This window comes from Cotesia glomerata, linkage group LG1 (assembly GCF_020080835.1).
Source record: "Cotesia glomerata isolate CgM1 linkage group LG1, MPM_Cglom_v2.3, whole genome shotgun sequence".
Taxonomy (NCBI): Eukaryota; Metazoa; Arthropoda; class Insecta; order Hymenoptera; family Braconidae; genus Cotesia; species Cotesia glomerata.
In genome coordinates this window covers 157712-184893 of record NC_058158.1, presented here as the reverse complement: position 1 = coordinate 184893, position 27182 = coordinate 157712, and the positions used below count along the sequence as shown (strand labels likewise).

The window sequence follows — 27182 nt, the reverse complement described above, 5'->3', positions numbered from 1 at the left end:
ACTTTTCATTTTTTATATTTATTAATGTGCCAAAATTCTACCCCTCCTTTTTTTCACACCCATTATTAATATATGTATACTTTATTATAAGTTTTCCGAATTGTGAAATTTTGTATTTCGTCGTGTGTCGTAACAAAATAATTATTTAATTATTTAATCAAACATATCTTGTATTTGGTAATATAGATATATTTTTTGTACAAAGATAATGTTGTGTAAAAAAAAAAAAAAATAATAATGGTGCGTTAATAAACGATAAATTAGATTCTGAAATATGAACTAGCTTACATTATTATTTTTATTATTGTTATTATATAACATAAAGAATGAGCTAGGATGATTTTGTCATCAAAGCCCTGTTGCTTTGTTGAATCTGACAACAATATCAAGTCATCAAGAGTCCATTCAGAGAGCCCTTGAGATAGTCTATTGGATCTGTGTGTTCACTTATTCTGTGACGAATTTTACAAAATGTTGTACAGCACACCCGTCGAAAGTCGAAAGGCCTTCCAGCAGTCTATATATTATTATAACAACTTATAACTATTCAAAAATTATATATGTTTCACACCCCGCCCCGATCTACCATCTACGATCTTAGATGATACACATCAAATAAAAATGAATTTACCCGTACAGTTTATCACCAATACAATAATCATTGTATATTATTCTCACCATATAGAGTGTCATCAAAGCATCCTTACCCATTGACAATACGTGGAGGCTCGTTTTATATACAAGATTTCCATCAGCGTGTGGCTAATCGGAGCAGGCGCGAGACTTTTCGAATAAATAGATATTAATATGATGAGATGGACATTTTTAACGCTTGTGTGTCATTCTGTTTTTATACTTTTTTAATATATCGACAGGATGCAATAATGATGACTCGGGAAAATCTTCTTTTTTATCGTTAAAAGTTTAGTCATATATTATAATATTATGTATTGTAAATTAATAAATAAATTGTTTATTGTTGAGTTAATGAATAAATAAAAAAAAAAAATTATAAATCCAAAGTCCGGTAGAGTAATGATGCTCCATTGAAAGAGTATAAAGGGCATGATATAGTATTTATATAAATTAACATGATACTGCAAGGGCTGAATGATGATGACGAGTATATATACTGTAATATGAACAGGAGTTTTATTATATAGCTGTCAAAGTGAAATGTTGGGCCCTAATAAATATACAGAGTTACTGAGATATAATGGCAAATATTGTAATGTCTGTGTGTAAGTAATTTATAACCCAAAATATGGATCAATTTAACTTTAACTGATTGGGATAGGAGACTTATTCTCATTCTCATATAAATAACAACTTTAATTAATTTTTTTTTTATTTTTATATTTCAATTTCTATTAATAATAATTGAAAAATACATTGATTTATTGTTGGCTTGACTAAAAGAATTTTAAAAGTTGACATGTTTCATTATTTATAACGATATAAAGTTAAAGAATCACATGTGATACACACAAATTGAATTTAATAAATTCGTCGTGTCACTCATAAGCATGCAACGAAAATAATCCCTGCGTGACCGACGATATATTATTGCTTATGAAAATTTATTCAAACAACAAATTTTAATTTTTTTTTTTTTTTTTGACTTGGAGTAATTTAGACAAACGTTATTATTTTTTATATTTAAAAATTTAATATAATAACGAATAAAATAAATAATTTGATAATCAATTATTATTGAAGGATATCATGAAAAACTGTAAGCACATTATACATATTATAAATGTTAATAATAGTCCTATAAGAAATATATTATGCGTAATAATAACGTGCAATGAGCAACGAGACAAAGAATATAGTGTTCTAATATTTTCTATGCATGCTGTTCGATAAATAACATGTATTCATTGTTTGGTAAAAGTAAACGGGAAAAAAGATATGAATTTTCGTTTCACTCATCGAATTATACATAGACATGCAATGGAAAAATAGTCAATAAAAACTCTCCCTTATTTTTTGCGCATCATGCGACAGCAGACTATATCAATCAGAAATACTTAATATTTTTTATTAATTCTTTCGTTAGTTTCATTTAAATATTATACATTGAAATAAAAATATTTTAATCAATATGTCTTGTAATTTTTTATTTAAATGTTTTCATATCAATAAAGATTATATTGTGTGTACCACACTGGTTTTTATTTATGTTTCAGGAGCACACCACGTATAATAAAAATTGCAAGTGTAAGGGTGCAGGGCGAACACCCATCAAAGTGCAATATGGTATATATATAGACAGGAATGATAGGATGCGATATAAGCCGTATTCGATTCTTACCATATCATTATAATATTCGATTGAATAAGGGGAAAATTCCATACTCGTAATTAAATTTAAATTGTACCAAAGTTTAAGAGGTTTGCAATTATGTTAAAAAACGAAAAACTACACCCTTACTTTTGGAAATTTCAAACTGAGCACTGATGCTATAATTACAGTTGTGAATAATAAATAACCAAAACTCAATGAAGTTTATATGGTTGTTTCCCTCCAGTTGTTGGTTAATTTTTTTAAGAATATTCAATAGGTTTTTTAATTGTGTTATTGGACGTTTGTCCTGTCAGCATACGGTCGTTGATCAGAGGTCAATTGCGATCGTTGTGTTACAAACTTTTTTACATGTACATCCATTTATGCAATCATTACGCTGCTGTATACCCAAGTACTCTCTCATATAATGACTATATTAGAAGCTATCATATATAGAGAGACCTTTTTAATAGTTTATGACAATAAAAAGGCGAATAAGATAAGAGCTTCTTTGCTATATGCATTTACATAAGCTTACTATTTGGTGAATTTTACTTTTATTAATTAATAATCCTCAAATATTTTTTTAGTTTACTTTTTATTATAATATGCACATAAGATATTATATCTTTGATATGCGTTTACATATTTTGTATTCCATAAATAATAAAATAAACTACATATGTAAAGAGAATTAAACACGCAGAGGGTTTAGTGTAAAGGGTCAACAAAGAATTAATATTACCCCCCTTCAAAGACAAAACTAATAACTCAATTAGGTTTTCACTTTGTTGCTAAAATCCACATTTTTAATGTAAATTTAATAACCTTCATGTATATAAATACTTTTTACATAACAATTGAAGAGTTTTAGTGGAAAAAAGTGGAGTTGAAGAAAAATATATGTATTTGACAAAATAATAGAGCAACGGAAACTCTGAAGGTATGATTAGATGCAATAAAAATAAAAGTATCGGCACTGACTTATTTAAAGTTATTAGATATATAAAAGCGGGGCTGTAACGTAGTTGGTGGTCATATCTTCGGGACCACCATCGGGTTTTCGACTCATCGCAGCTGTATAACTTGCCTCGCACAACTTTATATATAATCCAAGATTACAATGAAATGGGCGTGCCTAATTCTCACAAAGTAGTTCAGTCTATAGAATATATACATATATCCTACGGCTGGTAGGTGTCAATAATATACTATATTAAATATATATAATACATCAAGGCAATAGAGCTATATCACACTTATTATCCATTTTTCGTCGGCTATGCTGGGTAGACTTGATCAATTCACAATTTACAATTCACTGCATTTTTTCACACGTAACGGTACACTAAATTTATCCCTAAATATCATCCTTCGATCCTTTTTTTCTTTTTTTCACGCCATTCAAACATCATTAACTTTATTTTCAAAATTTTATATATTTTAAACAATTGATTTGCTGCAAATCCATCAGAGAAAAGTTTTTTTTTTTTGGAATTCATCAAGATACCTCGATCAATAATGCTATTGGTAGTACGGTAACATATATTTTCTCATTGGCTTAGACGAAACAAATGTCAGTGGGTTTATAGAAAATTACGTACAGCGTATCGGTTAATACTTTGACATCTACATTGATATTTATAATTTTATTAATTTTTAATACTATTCTATACATCTTTTCTCTCGCTATCTATAAGATATTTTTTTAAAAATAAAATGAAATTCCAATTTTTCGAAATGAATCAGTCTGATGATAAATTTTACATGTCAATTAATTTAAAAAAAAGAATATTGATGTTTGAATTGTGTTATAATAACATACATAAAAGGTATACTTGAAAAAAGGTGCTTTGAAAATCAGTGCATGAAGCTTAGCAAACTTTAGTAATATAATTCTAAATGAACTGATACATTTTGAGAAAAGCATATATATACTTATTCTCTATTAACTAACAATCAAGAGTCGTTTGTTGAATTAGTCGCGCCCGTCAGAGTGAATATATGTGTATATCACTTGAGTTTTTATAAAATCTAATAGATACCCAAAATGATCAGAGTATATTGTCTGACACATAAACTTTTGCGAGTTTACGGGCAGATGCTTATTATATTTTCCCAACACAAAGAAAGCCGCATTTGACTCTTATTTCCATGCACTCAAACCTCCAAGCGTCTTGATCAATTTTTTTAGGTTTCTATAATATATAAAGATGTTTCAACAATCCGTAGGTACATAGCAGGTTAACGAGACTTTAATACGGAAGGAGGGAGCGGAAAATTGTAGGACCAGGTAGACGTACAGCTTTATAAAAGATTATGCTGCCTAGGCGCACACCGTTTTTTCAACAATAGACCACAAAATATAATATATTAGGTATATATATATATATACCTAACTACAAATTAAAAACTACGACTAATTTTTCAACGGCTTTTCTCTTTTGGAAAATTTATCCATCAATAATGCTAGCACCTTTCAAGGATGAAATAATTACATCTGATGGTTCATTATTAACACATTATTAAACACTGCTCTAACACCCTAAAATTAAAACAAATTGATTTTGAATAAATGGGACCTCCAGCATCGTTTTAGATCTACCCATGGATCCAGGTATTAAATGACAAGCTAATTTTACAAGATCCATTTGTCTTTGTTATATATCATGTATGGTAATAATGTTATTTTTCTATATTGTTTATCGTATAAAAAATAAATAAAGTACAATATTAAATTCTGAAATTTTGCTAATCGGCCATTTGCGACAGAATAGTCCCATGACTGGTGATAAAATTTTCACGAGAGATTTCTCACGGAAAATATACGAAAAATATAAAAGTCAAGGCATAAATCGCGAGTACCAGTTCCACGTTTAGGCTGGAGGCGGGAAACCGTCTGGCCAATAGGAATCATTCAGAGGCGTGGTCTACCTCGAGAAAAGTTATATTATTAGGGTCTCAGTCCTATATAACGATATAACTATACCTATATAACTAGAGAGTCAACAGAGAATACTCGTTATCTTGTACACAATACAATTCAGACCCTACGTCCTATCGTTATAATGAGTTTAAGAAATCCGATTTATGTTCCTGAGATTATTATGACTCACAAGACGGTGGCAGAGCGATTAAACCGCCGGTCATTTCACTCTGTCATTTTTCATTCCTGTTAATTTTTTCTCTGGGAAATTCATCCTTCAGCCTTTCTTATAAAACATTTAAAACTTTTAAAATAATAAGAAGAAAATTTTTTTGATTCAATAAAACTTTACGTTGGAAAAACGAAATTTGTTTTTCTTGAACAAATATTTTCTTGGTTTATAATTTAAATCTCATGAGTTCCATGTCAATAAGTACTCGAATAAAATAAAAAACTTTGGTGAATATATATATATATAATCACTCGATACGTTAACTTCAATTGGCAACAAAAGGGATGAAATCTCAGAATTGGTGGAATAAGTGCGGTTGCACACACACACACACACACACACTTCACCGCACATCCTCTCCTTTCAGCATTGCCCCATGCATATCCGCCAGCTCACATGCTTTGCCTGTAAATTGTTAATTTTTTTTTCCTCTTCAATGGACGATGACGGATAAGAGTACATAGCTCAAGTTTTAATTTGTGGCCGATATTATATACTTATAAATTTTTTGAAATCCCGCCCCAGAAAGGATAATCAGTGGTACAGTAGGGCAGCTGCACTAAAAAATACTCTTCATTCATTCATTCATTCATTCATTCATCATTATGTCCAACTTATACAATATACTTTGTTGTTTTTCATCAAAACTCAAAACAAAGTTTTTTCAATGTAATACACTCAATATGTAACAAATATACTATGCAGTAGTTTCTATTATTACTATTATAATATTTAAACCTTAAATTATATTTTTCATTCATATTCAATTCAATAATATACTTTTCTATATTATGTTGTTGCAGAATTATTGTATTTAAATTAAAAATATTATTATTTATAACAATTCTTAAATATAAATAACTTTTGACGTGGAAAAAAACATGAGATTATTTACCAAGAACAATTAGAAAGATAATTTTATTTTTGTGTTTGTGACAGCTCTTTAGACAGTTAGCCAAATTTTTACAATTGACACAATAAATGGATGTTTCAAATTTTGACATTAAGTGATGAGTATGACAATAAATATTTTTTCTTTTTCATTAAAATATATTGTAAAAAGATTTATTTATGGTACAATAAGTAGATTTAAAAATCTGAACACTGAGGTTATCCTATAGTTTTGAGGCTGTAAGCTGTAGGACCTGGTTAAATAATATCGGTGGATGATACATGCTAAATGCCGGCAAGATCAAAGCATCAAAGCACACCGACGGAATCCGGTGGCCAAGGTATCATAATAATTTGCCGAGACTCGCGCCTCTTTGTATTAGGATAGTGGAGCCGCCGGCCTTAAAAAGACCATCACTCGTCTTCTCAGCCACTGACGCTAAATTGAAGCTAAAAGGACTCTAAAAACGTTTTACTGATCTCTTATATCTGTATATAAATATAATACACACATATTTTTTATATTTTTCCCCTCTCTTTATCTATGTATCTGTATATAATATAATACTCTTTCATCGTTTGAACAGACACCTTCTTTCATTGTTCAAAACATTAAATTATATATTGCTTTTTTTTTATTTTATAGCAAAACTAACTTGATATTTTTTAAAAGTGCGGCTTTTTGACATTTTTAGATTGCAATAATTAGTATAATAGGTATTGAATCGAATTTTAACTGACTGTTTTATCTGAAATGATGTCAGGCAATTTGCTAATTAGAACGTCGATAGATTTATTTGCACAATAATTTGATTATGCCTTTTTTGAAATAAATTACTCAAAAATATGTTTTTCATAGTTCTACATGATTTTATAAATACGATAATAGTGAAAATAAAAAGTAAATTAAAATGTATAATGGAATAGCTAAATCGCATCATTATAACGATTCCGATCGATTTGTTGGGTAAGGATTTACAATATGTCGAATTTTGATTAGTAGTCTTTAAGACAGTAACTGTGTCTCGTAAAAATGCTATTGAACGATGCAGTTAAGGGAGGAATATCAAAAAGAGTATCAGGTTGAAAGAGCGTCATTTTCCCGTCGGAGTTGTGTTAGTGTTGGGTCTTGGATTTACCAAGGGGAGGTTACTAAAGTAGTAACGCCCTCGAGGAGGCAGAACTTACCTTTGCGAAAACGTTTGATGTATGCCGGCTAGCCCCTCTATCTCGCGGTGATACTTTGAGCTGGGGTAGGCGTAAGCACTCCACTGGAAGCGGTACCGGTTCAAACCGTTTTGAGTCACTGGCTTGAGCTGGCGTGTGTGCTTCAACAACCGGCTTGAAACTATTTTTTCGGATTCACATTCAATAATCTCTATCTATTCATACTCTGATAAGTGATTCACTCTTACAATATCAACACAGTATTTATTCTATTCTATTGTTTTTTATAAGTGATATGTGGATATATGATACATTCATTATTGATTACGTAACGTGTGTGTATTTGTGTTTATTGATTTATCATTTTTCCTGATAGTATTGTATTTAAATTTGAATAAAACAATATTTCGACTATTTATTTATTGGTTTTTCTTATTTTTCTTTGAAATCTATCTATAAAATGGTTTATTGTTACTGTTGTTATTAATTTAAATTGTGTTACAATGAATATACTAATAAAAAATTGAAGAAAATGAATGATAAAGTTTGTTGGTGACGTTGCTGAAAAGTTTTATCAATAATATATAAATCAGTGTGAGATTGTTTTAGTTATTACAATAAAATATTGTATGATAACGCGGTAAAACGTAATTTGGTAAGCGACGGTAAACGTAACCTGAATGCACCTATATGACTCTTGTAAACGTAGACATATATCATCAGCCGGCGGGATTATTCGGAGTGAGCATGTGCACAACCGAAATGACCGAAGGCTACAGCATGTCGCCATCAACGGCTTCCTCAAGTGGCACTAATCCTGGGTGTATTGGATCACCATTAAGCAGAATAACACCCTTGAGAAATTCACCAGGAAGAGCGCGAGAGCCCCGCGATGATCTTGATGATGATGATGATGAAATATCGGTTGGTTGTCCAAGCCCCATGCCTCTGGTTATCTCTGCGGGGACTCCAATAAAGGATGAGCAGAATGAACGGTTGACACCTATCTCCTCCGAGGAACCAAAATATTGTGAAAGATTGTCATCACCCAGGAGTTACACCGACGACGATGAAAGGTACTTGAAGAAGGAAGACGATTATAATAATACGAGTGTTACCACGTCACTCACCAGAAGGATTTCGTCCTCATCCAGACGGACCAGTTTTAAAGAAGAAGAGGACGGTGATAATAACGGCGAGAGACCGGAAAGTGCTCCGACCGATGACTATTTTAAGCCGTTAAAAAAACTCAAAATGGTTCAGCCTGTTCAACCCTCCGATGACGAGGATGATCGGGACACCAATGAACACGGTGTCAAATCCTTCAGTATTATTGACATACTCTCTCATCGGCCAAAAGCTAAAATTGTGAGGCCTTGGGACTCTACTGAATCCTCAAATAATCATCACAGACACCAACAGCTTCAAGAACAGCACCAACAGCAGCAACAACAACAACAACAACAACAACAATCGCTTCAACATCTTCATCACCATCCTCATCACCACGCGTTGGCCCATTCTTCCCCGCGAGACTTATCGCTGATGACCATGTCCCTGGCTTCCATGTCGAGTTCGATGAGCGAACCACCTCTCAGCAGTTCATCATCTTCGGGGAGAAGTTCTGTTTCGGATTCAGGGAGTCCTGATCCACATGCTCACCATCATCTGCACCATCACCATCACCAGCATCACTCGTCGATACACCACGGGTTACATCATCCGGGGATTCACCATCCTGGAATCCAGCATCAGCTCAAGAGGAAGTCCAGCCATCAACACCAACAGCAGCAGCAGCAGCACCAGCACCAGCACCAGCACCAGCAGCAGGCCAGTCAGAGCAGTCATCACGGGAAGAGAAATACTGGGCAGGGTAGCCCCCTGGATGCTCTCTTTCAAATGACCAGCAAAACTTTTGATGCTGGAGAACACAGTCAAGGTAAGAACAATACTCTATTATTTTTTATAAATAATTTTTACATGCTGTTTTGCCTGATATTATCAACATCAACAACTGTACAAATTATCATTCTACATAAACATAGGTGTGAATAATGATGCACTTATGTTTGTAAATAGTTGGAATAATATTTGAATAATAATGGAGCAATACTTTCGACTGATATTAGCAGAAATATGAAATGTTGTATTGGTTGATAGTAGTTGATGCAAATACAACTCTTGTTACTGAATAAAGTATACATGAGTCTTGGTTGTTGGTGCATGTCGTAAGCGATAAAGAGAGCCTGTCAGTTTAAAACATCATTCACTGTTTTACAATTTATGAAAATGCTAATTAAGTGTGATATAGTGGAAAATTATTGTGAGAGAGTTAGACGCCAAAGAGTAATCCTTCTATCTCTATAATATATGATAATAATGGAAAATAATAATAAGGCCTTTAGAGATTGTACATTACAGATATATATATATATATATATATAATGCATCAAAAGTGCATGAGATATGCCTGCATTTTTATTATTTATAAATAATATACTTTATTTATTACCTCGTTAACATTAACGATTGTAAATTATAAAATATATATACATATTAGAGAATATTGAGAAGAAAAAAAATATTAAAAGCATTAAAGAGAGAATAAATAATATTTAAACTAAAAGATAACAACGTTTATCTTGCTCGTAAAAATGGATTTTTTTTTGACAAACATTTTAAAATAATTGCGTTAAATACACAATCGTGTTACCCGGGATTTAACTGATCCGTCTAAAAATTACCTAAGGGCTTAAGGAATGGGATAATGATGCTCGTAAAATTTCATATTTTCGGTTATCCTTTTAACCTAAGATACCTCTCTGGTATACTATACAGTATATCTTCAGCATTAGTTTCCACTTTATTTTTATCTTTTTGGTGGTAAACAAAAATTTTTTCCGTATTACGTTAGGTATATGCCCTACAAGTATTATAATTCTCATCCCAAACTACTTTGTAGTTGTGTTATTGACAATAGATATTACTTAACAGTATTTACAAGGGGTATAAACGCTCTAAAATTTTACTTGAGAAAAGAAAAAAAACATTCTTTAAATTTTAGTTAATAATTTACACTATATGCTAGACACTGTACAATTGTAATTGATTTTATTGTTGTACTTTATTCAGAGCAGAGTGATACATTTATTTGCTTGTTTTTTATTTACTTGTTATTCTTTTCTGTTTCAAAAGTAATCGTGGTCGTAGTTTGTCAACTTTCACAATTGTAATGTACAACAATAATTCTTTTTATACATATATATATATATACTTTCATAACTAAACTTAATTAAATATTTATCTTTTGCGATATATATGGTTGTATAATATGCATGTATGTCTAGGCAAAATTATATATACTTAAAGATATCAATTATTTAAAAACAACAAGATCGATAAGTAATTATTCATATATATGTGAACATTAATAATTAAATAATAAATAACTCAATAGAAAATTAAGTATAAAAAGTTAGCGAATCATCCACGTGTGATTGATGTACTATTATTATTTATATAATTAATTATTTGCTATATCAACACTTTATATATTTATAAATACATATATATTAAATCAACATATATTAATATTCACTGAAAGAGATACCGGGTAATATAAAACTTACCGAGAATATCTCTTGCTTTATACAAATATATATGTATATATATATACATGTGTTTATGTATGATGAGTTAATTATAACGATTTTATACCGGTATATAAGCAGAGTCTACTAATATCAGTGCATTGTACCCATTTATTAAACTAATAAAAAATTATAATACGTACATCATTTATGAGCTTATATATGAGAAAAGCAACTCACATTAATAATTAGAAAAAAAGAAAAAATTAATTCAAACTCGAGAAAAAGTAGATAATAGCCACGGTAAAATCATAAAGAACATCAATATACATAACACATTTATTGGAATAATTTATTACCCATATATAACAGTACGTTTTGCATATGTTCGATATTTTAACATATAGCGTGATATAAATTCGACAGAAACGCGTATTTTAAATATTTTTTTAAAAACTTCCGAGGAATATATATCGACAAAAGAAAATTCGAGGGCTTCCGTACACGTATTGGTTCGACATTGCGTGAATGAGAGGCGACGGCGTCTGCTGCACTCCACCATGAGGATCCGGTTCTCCACGCTTGCATCAAGATTGCACAAGACGTACCGTATGTAAAACGGCATATCAAACATACTGTCTTATGAACGAACAAAAATATTAAATGCAGAAAAAAAAAAAATTCAGTTGTTAAGCGTGCAACAATAAGTCCTTCACATATAAGAAATTGACAACGTCAAAAACGCAACATTGTCAGTCAGTCGTACAATTTATTTATAAATTTAGGATGTACATAGATAAATGAGTGATAATGAACCTCGGATTAATTAATCAATTGCGTGACAAAATAATATAATTGCACACATAAACATAAAAAAATAATAAAATCGCGTGTTTATTGTACCGTGATTTTAAAAGGTCTCTTATTTATAAAAATAATAAATTTTTTCTTAATAATAATTCAAACTATATGTAACATTATTGTAAAAAAGTAATTGTCAAAGTTATAACATTGAGATTTATTGCTTAACTTAAATAAAATAATGTACGCGGTAATGAGATGTATAAAAATATATAAATGTATATGTATTACGGTACGGATATGTATAAGCTACTCGATGAGAAAAGATAATATACAACTGATTTGTTGTATGTATATTTTTATTTTCGATTATGCCATCGAATTGCAATCGAATTACCGTCAATAATATTGAATGGAATAATGCGCAAAATATTATTCAATACGTGTTCGATTATCGGTGGAGACTGCTAGGTATCTGATCTGTAAGTAGAAGGGGAATTGAGATTCAAATTAGATTAGGTAGCTGAGCTTATGGCACACAGTAGCTTCACGTACTTGCAATTTACTTTTGATTACTGTGCTCCCTATATCCTAATACCGCAGCTCTACTGTCGGCATCTTCTTTTATTCTTTGATAATGATAATATTCATTTGAGAAAATATTATCCCTATCCTTCATATAGATACAAATTCTATTAAAATCAATCGATAAATTACAATACCATTTAACATTTATTTTATTATTTTTTAATTTAATAAAACAAAAAATATTTAAAAGACTAATTGCCGATGGAATTTATGAAAGCGGACACACTTCTCGCTCCATAACATTCACCAAAAAACAACTACTTAACTCGAGTTTACTTTCCGGGTTTGTATCCTTTTATATATATATATATATTTCAAGTATTACCAGTATTAAACTGATACTCGTATCGGTATTTATCTGAAAAAAACATTCTACTCTGTGAAATGGGACAGCAGAAAAAAACTTAACAAAATATTACAACTAATACCGAGATAGGAGGAAATAAGTATATAAGGCGGGTCTAGTTAAGTTGGGCACACTTCGCTCGAGATGTTGTGACACTTTACCATATAAACAAAACACCACTCGTAAAATAACGTACCAGTGGCCTTAAAAAAACCTGGAAAAAAAGGAGAAAAAAAAAAAAACAGAGTTTTTACTCGATATATACTACTTGGGCTCCCGCTGTTTAAAAGTGACCCGTTTCAAACTTTTATTCGTATACCACTCACACACAGACACACATAAACCGTAGACACATGTCAATAAGACCCTTGTTATATTTATTATATACGTTTCACCAAAAATTATCCCTAATGTCCTTTAAAGTAAAAACAATAATTGCTACGTCAACTCATCATCGTTATAAACTCCCATCAATACATAAAAATATATATATCAAAACTTTTTGCAATCATTTTTCAAGTTTTAAATAATAATAATGATGACGGCGATCAGTTTTATTGCAAAACTTTAACTTTTAAACAAGCTTACTTTAATCGAATTTAAAAAAAAAAAGTTTATTGATATAATTTGTCAAAAGGTAATAAATCCAAGAGTTTTATTCCAAAAGCGAGTGATGGAAATGCATTGGCTGATAATGATGATGATGATAGTGGTGGTGGTGGTGGTGGTGGTGGTAGAAGTGTACCGATTGCGGAAAATAATTCTCAATTAGTTGTAAATCTTAGGAGAGCTCACTAAGTCGTATTTATGTTGAGTAACACGGACCGTCGGATTTATATTGGATGGTGAAGGAAGATTTATAGGAGCAATCGGTCTCACTTTGTCCATGATCTGCTTCTCGATGGTAGTCTGTGTGTCTCTCCAATCGGGATACAGGATGGTTATTTTTCTTGCTCCAGCACAACTCGGTCCTTGTTCCTTCTCCCGTTTAACTGGGCATTAATACCTCTCTCGATCACGACACGAGACGACACGATACGATGAAAAGTATCATCGGCAGTGGTGGTAGCTGAAAAGACGACCACAGGCAGTTTCGAAATAACTCCCGTGTAGTGCATAACCAAATAAAAGGGAACGATGTTAGATCTTTTATTTGACGGCAATAAGTTATCAACAGACGAAGAGCAATAATTCCGGGAGGGGTTTCCATTTTCTTGCCCTTCCAAGACTTGACGACAAATAGAAATAAATTTGATAAGGATTATTTGGTAATAGCTCTCTTGGTGGTCGTCTTTGTCGCCTTTACTTTTATCTCAAATAATACTTATTTATTATTTTTTTAAAAATAATTTCCAGAGTAATGAAATAATAAATAAAATAACAATTAAACATAACGCATAAATTTCAATGAACATTAAGCATTAAGCATTAAGCATTCAGATGAGAATCAGGGATAGTATGTATAGGGATAATGCCGATTATTCTTTTACCACACCGACACTGACTTGTTACATGCAAATCAACAATAATAATATATGGATGTATATGTTGAGAATTAAGTAGTAGGCCACACCACGAGTGTCTATGTATACACGTCAGACATCAGACATCACACACCGGCACCATCGCCAGTAACAACTAACAACATAAGCACCGGCTGAGCTTTATGATGGTGCTAATTGCTGACAGTAAAAGAAAAACTCTTAAAGCATATAATATACCCATCACAATATATTCATATATATATATATATGTATATGTGTTAGGTTGGTGAGTAATACCACGACGTGTGCGTGTTCACAAAAATGAAGACACTTGTAACACTTTTTTTTTTTTTTTTTTTTTTAATTTTAATTTTAATTTTTTTATTCTTTTTTTGTTTGTTATTACCGTCAGGATATATTCACACATTTTTATATTCTCTATATCTCTCGTCAATGTTGTGTATTATATTTTATATATTAATATAAATATACATTGTAATGAAACAGTTGAATTACAAGTACAACAGGCATATCAACACACAAATTCTAATCATCACTATAATAAAAATATGCTAATTAATATTTTTAGGAGTATTTAAATGTAAATGTAGGTATAATTATATTAAAAGAGCCGTAAAACACTACATTATAATTATTGTTAATTATTTTCTTTGGGTAAACATTTTTTACGGTTATTTAAATATTTTTCAACAATTTCTTGATTCTTGAAAGTATAATATAATTTTTATTGTCGACAATAATTTTATTTTTGTACCAACGTCATTTGATATTTCATGATTATATAATTAGTCAAATAATATGTGTTAGGTGAAGCGATAAAAAGGCAATGAGTATTTGATTTTATCAAAATTAATTGGATCATCATACTCTGAATTAATATATATATAAACTTTTAGATAGTTTTTGTGTGTAAATACTTGAAATTAACGAATGAAAAGGTGTCAAACAATAAATAACAAATAACAAAATGTGAAATGCCAGTAAAGAGACAATAACAACGTAACGATAATGATGAAACAAAAAAAGTATAGAGAGAGAGTAGAGCTTGAGTTGAACAGGAGTGATTGTGAGTGAAAGAGGCCCGTGCCAAGTCCGGCTTAGCTTGGCTGATGACGATGATGATGATGACGATGATGATGACGATGATGATGATGATGATGATGATGCTGATGGTTTGCTATTGCCATTGCTGTTGATGTTGTGCTGAACAGATGAGAGCAGGCTGGTTAACCCGCGTCGTTAACTGCTCAACCTCTCAAGTTTCCCTTCTCCTTAGTTTATCTGGTTATATTATTATTTTATAATAATTCTACTGGCAAACGACCGGCGACTGGCGACTGGCGACCAGTTATTCTATAATTTACCCAAACTATCTACGTTTAAAGATTTAATTAATTAATTTATTTATTTTTAAATGTCAACCATAGATAATATATTATATGTATAATTAAACTAATGAGAAAATGAGAGGGTTAACGAGATTAGGTCAGCATCGTCATGGTATTGTGGTATCATGTTAACGATAAAAATCTTTGTAGATATTTTAGGTCTATATGAATATCTAACGATGAGATATAGAGAGATATGGAGCAATCCGTAATCAGCAGTAACGGGTATGGATCATATTTCACCCTATATTATCCATCTCTCGAATTGGAATAAGACCAAAAACACAAACAGCTTGCTGGTGGATGTGCTATTGAGTATTATACCTCGATTATCGTAACTGAACGAGTGAGGAAGAGGAAGACCACGATAAGAGAGTAAGAGAGCTTAGTAGTAAAGCTTAGTTTGGCATACAACTATATACGCCGCACACACGATCCTCATTATATCAAAAGCATCGTGCAGTCTCTACAGCGTAGAGAAACCAATACTAACAAGTATATACGTATATTATACACACTCCATCTATAAATCCGATCGTTAGTTACCCTTGGCGTGTTCTTTCGATATTCATTTTCAAATTATATTTATTATTATACATAGACTATGCTCTTTCTGGCGGTGCATTTCTATCATCATTATTATTATCATTAATATTATATTATACAACTTGTATGATAATCAATCGAACTCAGTATAATTTTGGTCTTCAATAACAATTACTATCACTGGTAGTGCCAAATGACAATGATAGTTAATATATTTATTAGTGTAATGCGACATATGACATATATTAGTTAAAAGATTTACGTTTTTGAAATAGGTGTAATGATTTTAATGATTGTAATGGTTATGGTGGGACACTATGCACCGTATACTGCCATTAATCCTGACGTCGAAAACGACCAAAGACTTCCGGCTTATTCGTTAACGTGACAACGCAAGCCAACTACTCGAGCAAGCAACAGAGAACAGGCCATATACTCTGTTACTAACTTGACAACCTATCACTATACCACCTATACAAATGTATATCGATCCATTTATCGTGTGTGTGTGTGTGTGTGTATATATATTTTACATCTACATATATATATTCAGTAATGGTTACTCTACTAAATAGTATTATATGTATATCCTATATACCTAGTGGTGGTGGTTGTTTGTTGTTTGTTGGGTCGTGGGTGAAAGACCTGCGCGTGGAAAATGAGCATCATGCTACTTTGCTCTATATATAGGTGATACTACCCCATAGCCTTGCATGAGTCGTTGATACACGACACGACACATCATGGTCTCTTGGCTTCTGGTGAAAAGTTAACTCGGGAATGCCGAAGGGCAAATCGGTCGGAAAATGGGAAAACGCGGTGAGCGAGCTACAAGGTGACAAATGATAAACGCCAAAAGACCCACCGAGACTTTACGATCTCCACGACAAAGATCAACCATCTCTTTCTCTATCCCTGCTGATGCTTTTAACTGGGGGTGTGTGATGCTAAGAAAAAATAACAACACATATACACTTGGTACTTGGTACTTGTATAACTATACTATACCATCAGTATTAAGGTTATATAATAGGCAGGGGTATAATCTATAGACTAAAACACTGTAACAGCCAAGAGGAATGAGGAATAACTTTTAAACAGTAAAACTTTAAATTGGATAGATGAGACAGAGAATTAAAATTTTAACAACTTTTCATCCTTATCATCTGATGCTACAATAATTCTACTCAGTATGTCTTATTAACCTTAATCATTACTAACCGTGGCAATCTTTTTGAGTGACAATAAATTTAACACTGAAACTATGATAATTATTTTTTCGCGTCAATTGACGTAATCGCATCAGTTAATCGAGGATAAAAACAAAATTTAAATTCCGCTGTTCAACACCCTTGTTCTTTTTGATAGTATGTTGCCCTCACCCTAATCTCTGCTGCTGTTAGCTGTTATATCTTTGGTAAATATAATAATGTATAAACGTGTCGACATACCTAGGAGTTTATTTACCGCGAATAAAATCCGTAATAGGAGTAGCAAAAGCAATATTCCAAGCTGAAAGGGAGGATCGGAGAAAAATAAGGAACCCAACTACTCCAAACTTTAACATCTACCAACCAAGCTAGCTCTTCCTAGGCTTCATAAATTGCTCCATTTATTTAACGGGCTATCCCGTGTCCAAGGCACATTGTTGTCATCATGTTTGTGTTTTCTCTTTTCTCACCAGTCGAGCTTTTATTCAGCGCAAGACTAATAGAGGGTTCACCAGTTAAGGGTGTAGAGTGTAATAGCAGTTTATTGTTAAATCTGAACCCCCACAGCATATAGAGACGAATTTCACCCACCGCTGATGCACATTTTCACCAGAACGAACAATCTCTTCTCCTTGCGCGTTGCTCCGTTGATACTTGAGGAGACTTATCCGTTTATCGACCGCGAAACTCCCGCTATAACATGTCTATGTTCGCTATATAAATGCAATAAAACGGAAAATTGCTAAATTCTCAAGAAATAATTAAACAGACTCTCTTGCTCTTGTCTACGGTTATTATCATCATCATCATAATTGTTTTTATTAAGTTTTTCCCGTTTAAACTTTTAATACACTTTGAATAATAAAATTTTTTATGTCTTTAATTTATTTATTTATTTATTCCCAGTAGAAATAACTTTTAACTACTATGAATTGTAGTTTTAGTCAATGATTGATATCATTAGAGTCTATAGAGAACAGAACAAATTGTTTTTGTCACCCTAAAATCACGCCCCATTGTCAAGAGTTACATACACAGTGTTATATATGTATTGTATACGAAGTAAGGGTAGAGGAAGGGGATAATAGATATTATCCAAGGGTGTAAAGCATACACTAACCGAGCTTCGTAAATTCAGTGGATAGAGGATGTATGTATTATATGGGTTTAAGGATCTATCTATCTATCTATCTGTCTGTATAATTCAGAATGATTCGTTGGTTGGTTCTGCTTTACAATCGATTTACTTTTTAATTTTAAACAGCTTGAATACAATAACCCGCCCTATTTTTATTACATAAAAACTAAAAAATATTTTAAAAAGCAGACACCTGCATCCCCCGCGACGTATTTTTTTATTTATTTTTATTACTGTCGGCATAACTAATTATTTCCTCAATTGAGATAAATAAATTAATAAAATTTACGGTACATTGTATCAAAATAACAATATTTAGTGTATATAGTATGATGAAAAAAATAAAAGTAAATAAGAAAGTGTTCTGCATTGAATCATAAGCGACAGTCCTTTGAGCGGTACTTTTGAACTATACTTATCTTTTGTACGCCATCTGGTTAGTATTTTCAAGTACCATAATTATAATTAACTTTTTTTTTTTGTTAAACGCGGTGTAAAAAGATATAAATACCACATGACATATTAGTGTATCGTCCCAATAATAATAAAACATATTCAACTATTGTTATTTGTAATAAAGTCATTAAATATATAACTTGCATAGTATTTCAGTTAATTATCGGTGAGTAACATATATGTATATATATATACATATAATTAATGACCGAGAGAACATAAATTGGACAAGTTTGACAGGAGCTATTCTCATGATAATGATAGTAAATAATATACACGTTGTAATACGGGAGCACGCGTAAATACTATACACGCGTGATACGCGTACGACCTTTCGCGACTATTTCAACTAAAATTCCTTGCGAGCCCGTTGAAATTAAACTGTTTGCCACATTCTCCAGTCTGACGAAAGATTTGTAATCTCAAATTCTGTCGCCCCCTCGTAAACTTTAAATAAAACTATGTTATTTATATTAATTATTCTTTCGTCGTATTAAATCAAATATAAATAAATAAAAAATTGTATGAATCAACAAATTTGTGATTATTCGAAAAAAAAAAAAAAAAAAAAAATAAATAAAAAAAAAAATAAAAAAGTAAAGAATTAGACGCGGGTGTGAGTATAGGGTGGTCAGTCATTTGTAAATTGACACCTGATAGATATTATTGTATCTTAATCGATGATGAGCGCATCTCCCTTGGAAGATTACTCGATTTGTTCCAGACGAAAATAATACATGTACGTTTAAAAGTCACCCTCTTAAAAAAACTATCCTGTGTACGGCATAATAATAAAATAATAATAAAAACAACAACATTAATTAATTATATAAAACGATTGAGATGTTTACACTATTTTATACTTGATTATCACAGATTATAGTTTTTTATTGTTGTTGTTTTTTGTGAGCAAATCTAATTAACAATAGTAAATACATTATTAGTAATTGTGTAATAAAATGAGATGTTCAATCAAGTGATAAGTTGTTTCACCGGGATTTATATCGTTCCCTTATTTTTCTATTTGTCATGGATTTTCTCTCCTCTGCATCTGCGCTACCCGATATCTATCTATATATACACTAATTTCAATTATATGCGCGACTACAGATTAATCTTGCGGAAGACCGGGAATTATTTCGTCATGCTTGAATCACAGGTGGCAACAATACCTATTACCAGCTCAATCATTTGTTCTACTATTATTATTTTTTAAATATTTTTTTCTTCGCCTATCCTCTCTCACCTCGATGATTTATTTATTTTCATTAATTCTCTTTACACTTTACCTAGCTTAACTCACACCAAGGTGTATTTTATTAGTCAATAAAAAGTGCCTAAAAAATAAAAATAATAAATAATAGACAGCTACCACCATCGACCAAGTGACATCCGCCAATAGTTAAACACTTTATCCGTACGTTATTATAATATAATATTTAACTAAATCATACATTGGAGAATAGTTTGTCTATAATAAATAAGGCGAAGGTAATTCTCTGTTAATTATTCCTCCACGGCCATTGAATTTTCCTTGTATCAAAATATTAATGTTGAGGTACCGGGTGCCGGAGTATCTCTGATTGGCCAGTCAGTCAGGCAGCAGGGTTACTATTGCATTAATAGACCCAATAGAAATAATAGATGAGTAAAATGAGCGACACCAGGTGTTATCATCGTTTTATAAAACTTAAACATTTTATTGATATTGGACTTTGTATATATAGCTTTAGGTATATAATAATGATCCACAGCTTTATTGTATTATTATTATTATTATTATAACGTTGTTAATAGATATATATATATACACCTTGGCAAGCTAACTGCATGCGAATAATAAATATTATATTAAAGCAGTATATATCCGCATGCACTCGATCCACACATCAAAGTTAAATTCTAACATAAATACCTATGCTGAACAAAACACAATAGGTGTGAAAATATAGTAAGGTAGTATAGACGTATAGACGTTCAATCAAACGTAAAATCATGTCACTTTGTTAGTACAGGCTATTTTCATTAAAACCTGATATTGTTTATGCAGCTGCACCCTAAAATCACGCGTGAATAAATATTATTTTTATTATAATTAATTTATCGGTGTGATTAGTTAAAAATGTCATCCACATCGTTGATGATGATGATAATAAAATAAAGATGAAGAATTAGAAAGAATAAGTCAGACATTCATATGGAGAGAGAGCAGCAGAGAACAGTTAGCTGCACAGTGGATTTATTGGTCTTTTTAACTGAAAAATAACACGATCCTCAAAGAGCAATTGAGCGTCTGTTACTGCTGTTACTGCTGTTACTTCTGTAACTGCTGTAATGAGTAAAAGGAAATAAGCGTACGAGAATTAGTTGGTGGATGCAAAACGTCCCTCATTTAAAGCACAAATTGGTACACGCACGTGTACCTCGCTCAGCTCAGAGATCCACACTTGTGTCAGTTGCTATTTAAATAAGTCTATCTATGTTGGATGCTTCCAACTTCCACCCAGTTTAAAGAAATAAAAAAAAAAAAAAAAAAAAAAAAAAAAAGAAATAGTATGGCTGCAGACAAAAGTAACAGCTTGCGTTAATTCGTATATCGTCACACTAATTCCAATTACTAATCTTAAAATTTAAGGTTTTACCAGGAGTATCTTTTGTTTAGAGATTTAGTTAAGTAAGGGTCTGGAATTATTATTATCTATGGGCGGTGGAGCATCAGAAATTAAGAATACCTGTACAGGTGCATTTATATTTCACCTTTCAATGTTCTTAAAGTTATCCCGTGTAATTTAAGAATTATCTTAACCATTATTTTTTACTATCTTTTTATCTCTCTACCAATATCGATAGTTATTATGACGCCTTTTGTTTCCATCGGGTATTAGAGCAGTAGTAGCCTTATTATTAGAGAAGAGCCCCCGCTGCTTACACTACCGTAGCAGTGGAGTTTCCAAATTTTGGGTTTCGTTATTTTATTTATGTTTTGCCAACTCACTTGTTGACTCGCTTTTTCTTTGTCCTAAACAATCCATCTTTGTGTCATTTTTTCACTTTATTTTTTGGTCTCTCTTGAGATGGAGCAGAAAAATATATATTGTCGTTGATGTGATTCCGGGTGGCTTATAAATATAATATCTCGTATTACTCTAAACGTGTGACACAACAAATGTGAGGCGATGAGAAAAATCTGTCTACTAAATTAAAATTAAAGCTATAAAAAATTATAACAATATTCTTATATTCTTGAATTTAAATTTTATTGATAATTAAACTAGATAAACAAAAAAAGAAAAAAAAAAAAAAAAAAGCCCGGAAATATAAGTAATGTAAAAAAAAGTAACGTTATTATTATATATTATGGATATAAGTTGTTAATCTGAGGTGTGAATGAATGTTTCTGTCAGGCGGGTTATTATATATATGTATATATGTGTGTTTTGTATGATAAACGTCGTGTTATATTATATTATCCTCTTTGGGTTTTAAATCAATGTATCTTTGTGGTCCAGGTATTTGGGAAAATTCATTTGAAATATATGTGTATATTCAGGAGTTGAGTGAGAGACTTAGAGATTTCTTTGGTGCTAAGTAAGCGTCAAAGACCACCCATTTGAGTGGTAGTACCTGCTCGTAGTAATCGTCTTGGTATATTTTTCATCAGTTGCCTCGGCACCTTTATAATCTATACTCTATACCCAGTACCCAGCACCCAGCACCCAGCAGTTAGTTGTTCGTATGTGTTGAGAGTTATATACACATATAATGTAATATAATATAATATAATACGATGAGCCAGGTGGTACACTCAAACTTCTTTCTGGCGCGTCACGGCAACTCTTAATGAAGACGAATCTTGTTCGAAATGGCCGCCAAATCCGCTTCCTGCCTCTCGCCCCAGTTTAATTCAATTCACCGTACCGATAAGAATAACTTGTATTTATCTCTGACATTCTGTTAACTTTTTTTAACACTCTCCAATGATTTAATGCAATTAACATATTTATTTCAATTTATTTCATAATCGTACACGTGGTGGGTCTTGTAAGCCCATTTTTATTTTCATCCTTTTTAAAATCAAACAGCGAGTTGTTTTACATAAATTTGTTTTAAATAGAAGTAACCTATTGCTTTATACTGTAAAGGTATTTACACTGTAGACGACAGTATTACAAATATATATACATATATCGACCGAGATAATATACAAGGGGTTAAGTTCTTTTCTATTATACACGCAAAAAGGTATCCATAACATTATAGTCTAGTTTATTACTACGTATTGATTGTCAGAACAACTCTAGTCAGTTGTTTAAAAACTAAAATAACCCAAGATATATACCTATAATAATAAAATAAAGTTTAAACAAGACTTGTTGATGATTAAATAATTGTTGTCGTTATTTTTATTTGTATTATTATAATAGAATAATAGAATAATAAAGTTATAAAGTTATTATAAAGACGTTATAGTAGAATCGTCGTCTGGCGCAAATCATGACAATAAATCTCTGCCTTGGTATGCCCGCAAGGCTAAACGACTAAATAAGTGTTCCAATTTCAAAATTACCCGCTAAACGATTTGTGGCCCGGCAGAAAATATATCGTTGACATGTGGCTAAACCCCGTTTGTTGATTCCGAACTTTAAATTAGTAGAGGGGACATAATATCTCTTGTCTCTTGCTGGGATTATTTTGACTCTGATCCAGATAGTTATTATACTTTTATAGTGGATAATCACAATTTCTGTCCATGTCGTTTTAAACAGACAAATGGATCTTCTTCCTTTCCTCTTTTATTTCCTCCGAGCACAAGAGTAACTCACTTACATGGATTTTTTATCAACATATGTGCTGTCTGACTGACATACTGACAAATACCACGATAATCATTATATCTAATTTAAACTTTGTATAATAATACAGATTTAGTTAGTCATTTTTTGGGTTGTCACGGTACACTAAAAAAAAAAATATATATTACAGTGGTAAAAGTTATGCATCGGTGATGAGAGGCTTAAATACGTTTAGTCCGTTACTTTAACGTATATATGGATAATATAAGTTATGGCCGATTATATTTTCTTGTGGTCGCGCACTATTGAGCGATTACACGAGCTCAAAAGACCGAAGAAAACTAACGAGAAATCCGTTAGTAAATTATTGTGATAATGCAACTAACCAATTGAAATAAAAAAATAATAATTATTGATATATGCTAGAGGACAAACTACATCTACGGTATCGTATGTATTTCAAAAATAATAATTGAGTTAGTAAATAATTTTATTTTATAGTGTTTTTTTTTTTTTTTTTAATCAAAATAAGTTGAAAAGCATTAGAGAAAAAAATGTATAGAGTATTTTAATGGAATTAGTATTTAACGTGATGAACAGAAGATTAACAAGTGTGGATGAGAAAAAGAGGAAATAAAAGAGTAGTGCTACGGAGTTATGGAATGATGCGCAGAGAGCGGTAAATTCGTGAACATCAAACGAATTAAATCTCGACAGAGAGTCGACCGCAGAAACTAATATCTCAGCGCCTCTCTGTCTCATCTCCTCATATTCTCATCTCCTATCTGTTATTCACCTCTTTATTCTGGTTACTCTTTTCTTAAATACAGAATAGAGCTCAAAATACAGAATATAGTGTTTAATGATGTCCTGCGCTGTACTTGCTGCATATTATTTCTTACATTAATCGTCACCGTAAGCCGTAGTAGCCAATAAGTCGCTCCTCAGCTCCTCTTTTTCCTCTACATACCTGCCACTTTTATTAAAGAATAATAATATAACACTTTAACTATATTTTCTTTTGTAACTTGTAACTGATGCTGATAGTTATTTAATCCTATTGCGCTTTCATCTATAACAACAGTTCAATAAAACTTAAGAAAAAAAAATTTAATGTTGGATATTATAGATTATAATCAGTGATGGAGATTAAGTTTTTCCTTGTTCGGTATCACTGTCCTTAATTTGTCAATGCATTTACTTTGTCGATCCCTTTACTAGGGTGCGTATACGCTGCTGGTGACATTTTTCTGCTTACTCATTATAACCTCATTATCCGGTCATCGTTATTAACTAGTATAATAATATGATACTGCATTATAAAAAAAAAACCATCCAATTATTTATGCATATATATCTCTCGATAGTTATAGTTGTATTTTATTCAATGAAAATTTTATCGAATACTGCAAAAAATTTGTTTTTTTTTTATTAAAAAAATTTCCATGACTACCGCTCTATGTCGAATTAAATCATGTGATAAAACAGTATAGGAGGGATAGTACAAAAAAAAAAAAAAAACAAAAAAAGGGAAATAAACTAGTTTAAGATGAGGCTGCGTCATCGGGATTTGTATTTATTATCATTATGATAAAGATGGTGAAGAGGCTGATGATGATGATGATGATGATGAGAGAAAGGTTGATTTCGTGGGACATTAGCTTAATGTTAGATTGAATTTTTGGAGAGGATTGTACTTGGGTTGCGCAGGTGTGACCGACGGCGGTGGCCTTTCATCCGTCTCACAGTTCATATAGCTGAATCGCGGGTGAAATAGACACTTTTCTAGACTGTTTCTCGCAACTGCATGGTAACTAGTAATTGGTAAAACTCGCAGCTCCAAGCTCATGGCTTTGACCTTCCGTACTTAAAACTCCAACAGAGTTACGTTAAGTTAAGTTGTTGCATACCAATCATCATCATCATCATCATCATCCTCATCATCATTATCGTCATTATTATGACTGCAAAAGTGTTGTATATTACATTACATAGTTGTAACTGGCGTTTTGCAAATATTTTAAAAATTAAACGGTACAATTTATATGAGAGGAGAGTAGAAAAGAGTTGGTTAAAGTTGATGGTCGGTGGTTGATGATGCCGATGCCGCGGCATGTGTCTTTGAAATTTTTATTGTATATATACGTTTGGTGTGGAACGAAAGGGCATTATATATAAATATAAATATATATTTTGTGACTTTTATTGCACAACAACTATTACTGATGTTAATAATATTATTTATAGTATTAACTGCTGTCGGTAAAATATTTATTTGATTTATTTTAATGATTTCAGAGCAAGCGAATCACCTGAATCTGTTCAACAATAGACAGCAGCCCAAGAAGAAGCGCAAAAGTCGAACGGCCTTTACAAATCAGCAGATTTTTGAACTGGAGAAACGTTTTCTCTATCAAAAGTACTTGAGTCCGGCAGATCGGGATGAAATAGCCGCTCAATTGGGTCTAAGCAACGCTCAGGTGATAACGTGGTTCCAAAACAGGCGAGCAAAACTCAAAAGAGATCTCGAGGAATTGAAGAAAGACGTACAAACTGTTAATCCTCTTCTTGTCGCTCAACATAAAACATTTTTGGAGAATGCCCAGGACCTTGGAATACTTAAAAAAAGGCCATTACCCAGTTCCATCGACGATAAGTCATAGAATAGACACACAAACACACAACACATACACAATAAGCCGCGTGACAGATACGATACACGGTGATTTTTTTTATTTTATTCCTTCGATTAATCATATTATATCGTTGTATATTCAATTGGTGGTGTTCATGATAACCAATAAAATAATAATATTCCCTTTAACGAGAACAAAGTCTATATACATACATTAGTTATTATTATTTAAAACCAGTCACGCTAATTCTCTCTCTCTCTACATAAGTATTAGTGACTCTCTTATATTCTATTAATTTTTTTTTTTTTTTATTCAATCTATTGTATTATAATGTATTTATTGCTGAAATTTTGTTTTTAAATTTATGGTATTTTAACAACAATTTAGATAATGATAATAATAATAATAATAATAATAAATTATTAGCTTTCATATATATTAATAATAATATAACAAGCATAAATGATAATAATGTATACTTTTTAAATATATATTAAGAATAACATTATTATTGTACGTTGAGTAGTTTTGTCTCATGCGTGCGATATATGTATATATTTTGTAAATATAATAAGTCACAAAAAGTATATCATATTTACTTATTAAAAATATTTAAATATGAAAATTAAAAAAAATTTATTGTATAATTTTATTGATTAGTAAAATCCAGAGTTAAGA

General features: G+C 31.4%; 1 protein-coding gene across 1 annotated transcript; it reads left to right on the top strand.

Moving 5' to 3' along the window:
* The first annotated feature begins 7971 nt into the window (after positions 1 to 7971).
* On the top strand, positions 7972 to 26881 carry LOC123264852 (probable serine/threonine-protein kinase yakA). The gene is made up of 3 exons (XM_044728376.1): positions 7972 to 9282; positions 9322 to 9445; positions 26167 to 26881. Exons 1-3 carry the CDS (start codon positions 8197 to 8199, stop codon positions 26529 to 26531), a joined length of 1575 nt encoding a protein of 524 aa, XP_044584311.1. The 5' UTR covers positions 7972 to 8196; the 3' UTR covers positions 26532 to 26881.
* Positions 26882 to 27182: the final 301 nt, after the last annotated feature.

Coding starts and splice junctions, on each gene's coding strand:
- LOC123264852 (XM_044728376.1), top strand. CDS start 8,197: ATGACTCTTGTAAACGTAGACATATATCATCAGCCGGCGGGATTATTC. Junction 9,283..9,321: donor TCAAGAGGAAGTCCAGCCAT/CAACACCAACAG, acceptor CAGCACCAGCAC/CAGCACCAGCAGCAGGCCAG. Junction 9,446..26,166: donor TGCTGGAGAACACAGTCAAG/GTAAGAACAATA, acceptor TAATGATTTCAG/AGCAAGCGAATCACCTGAAT.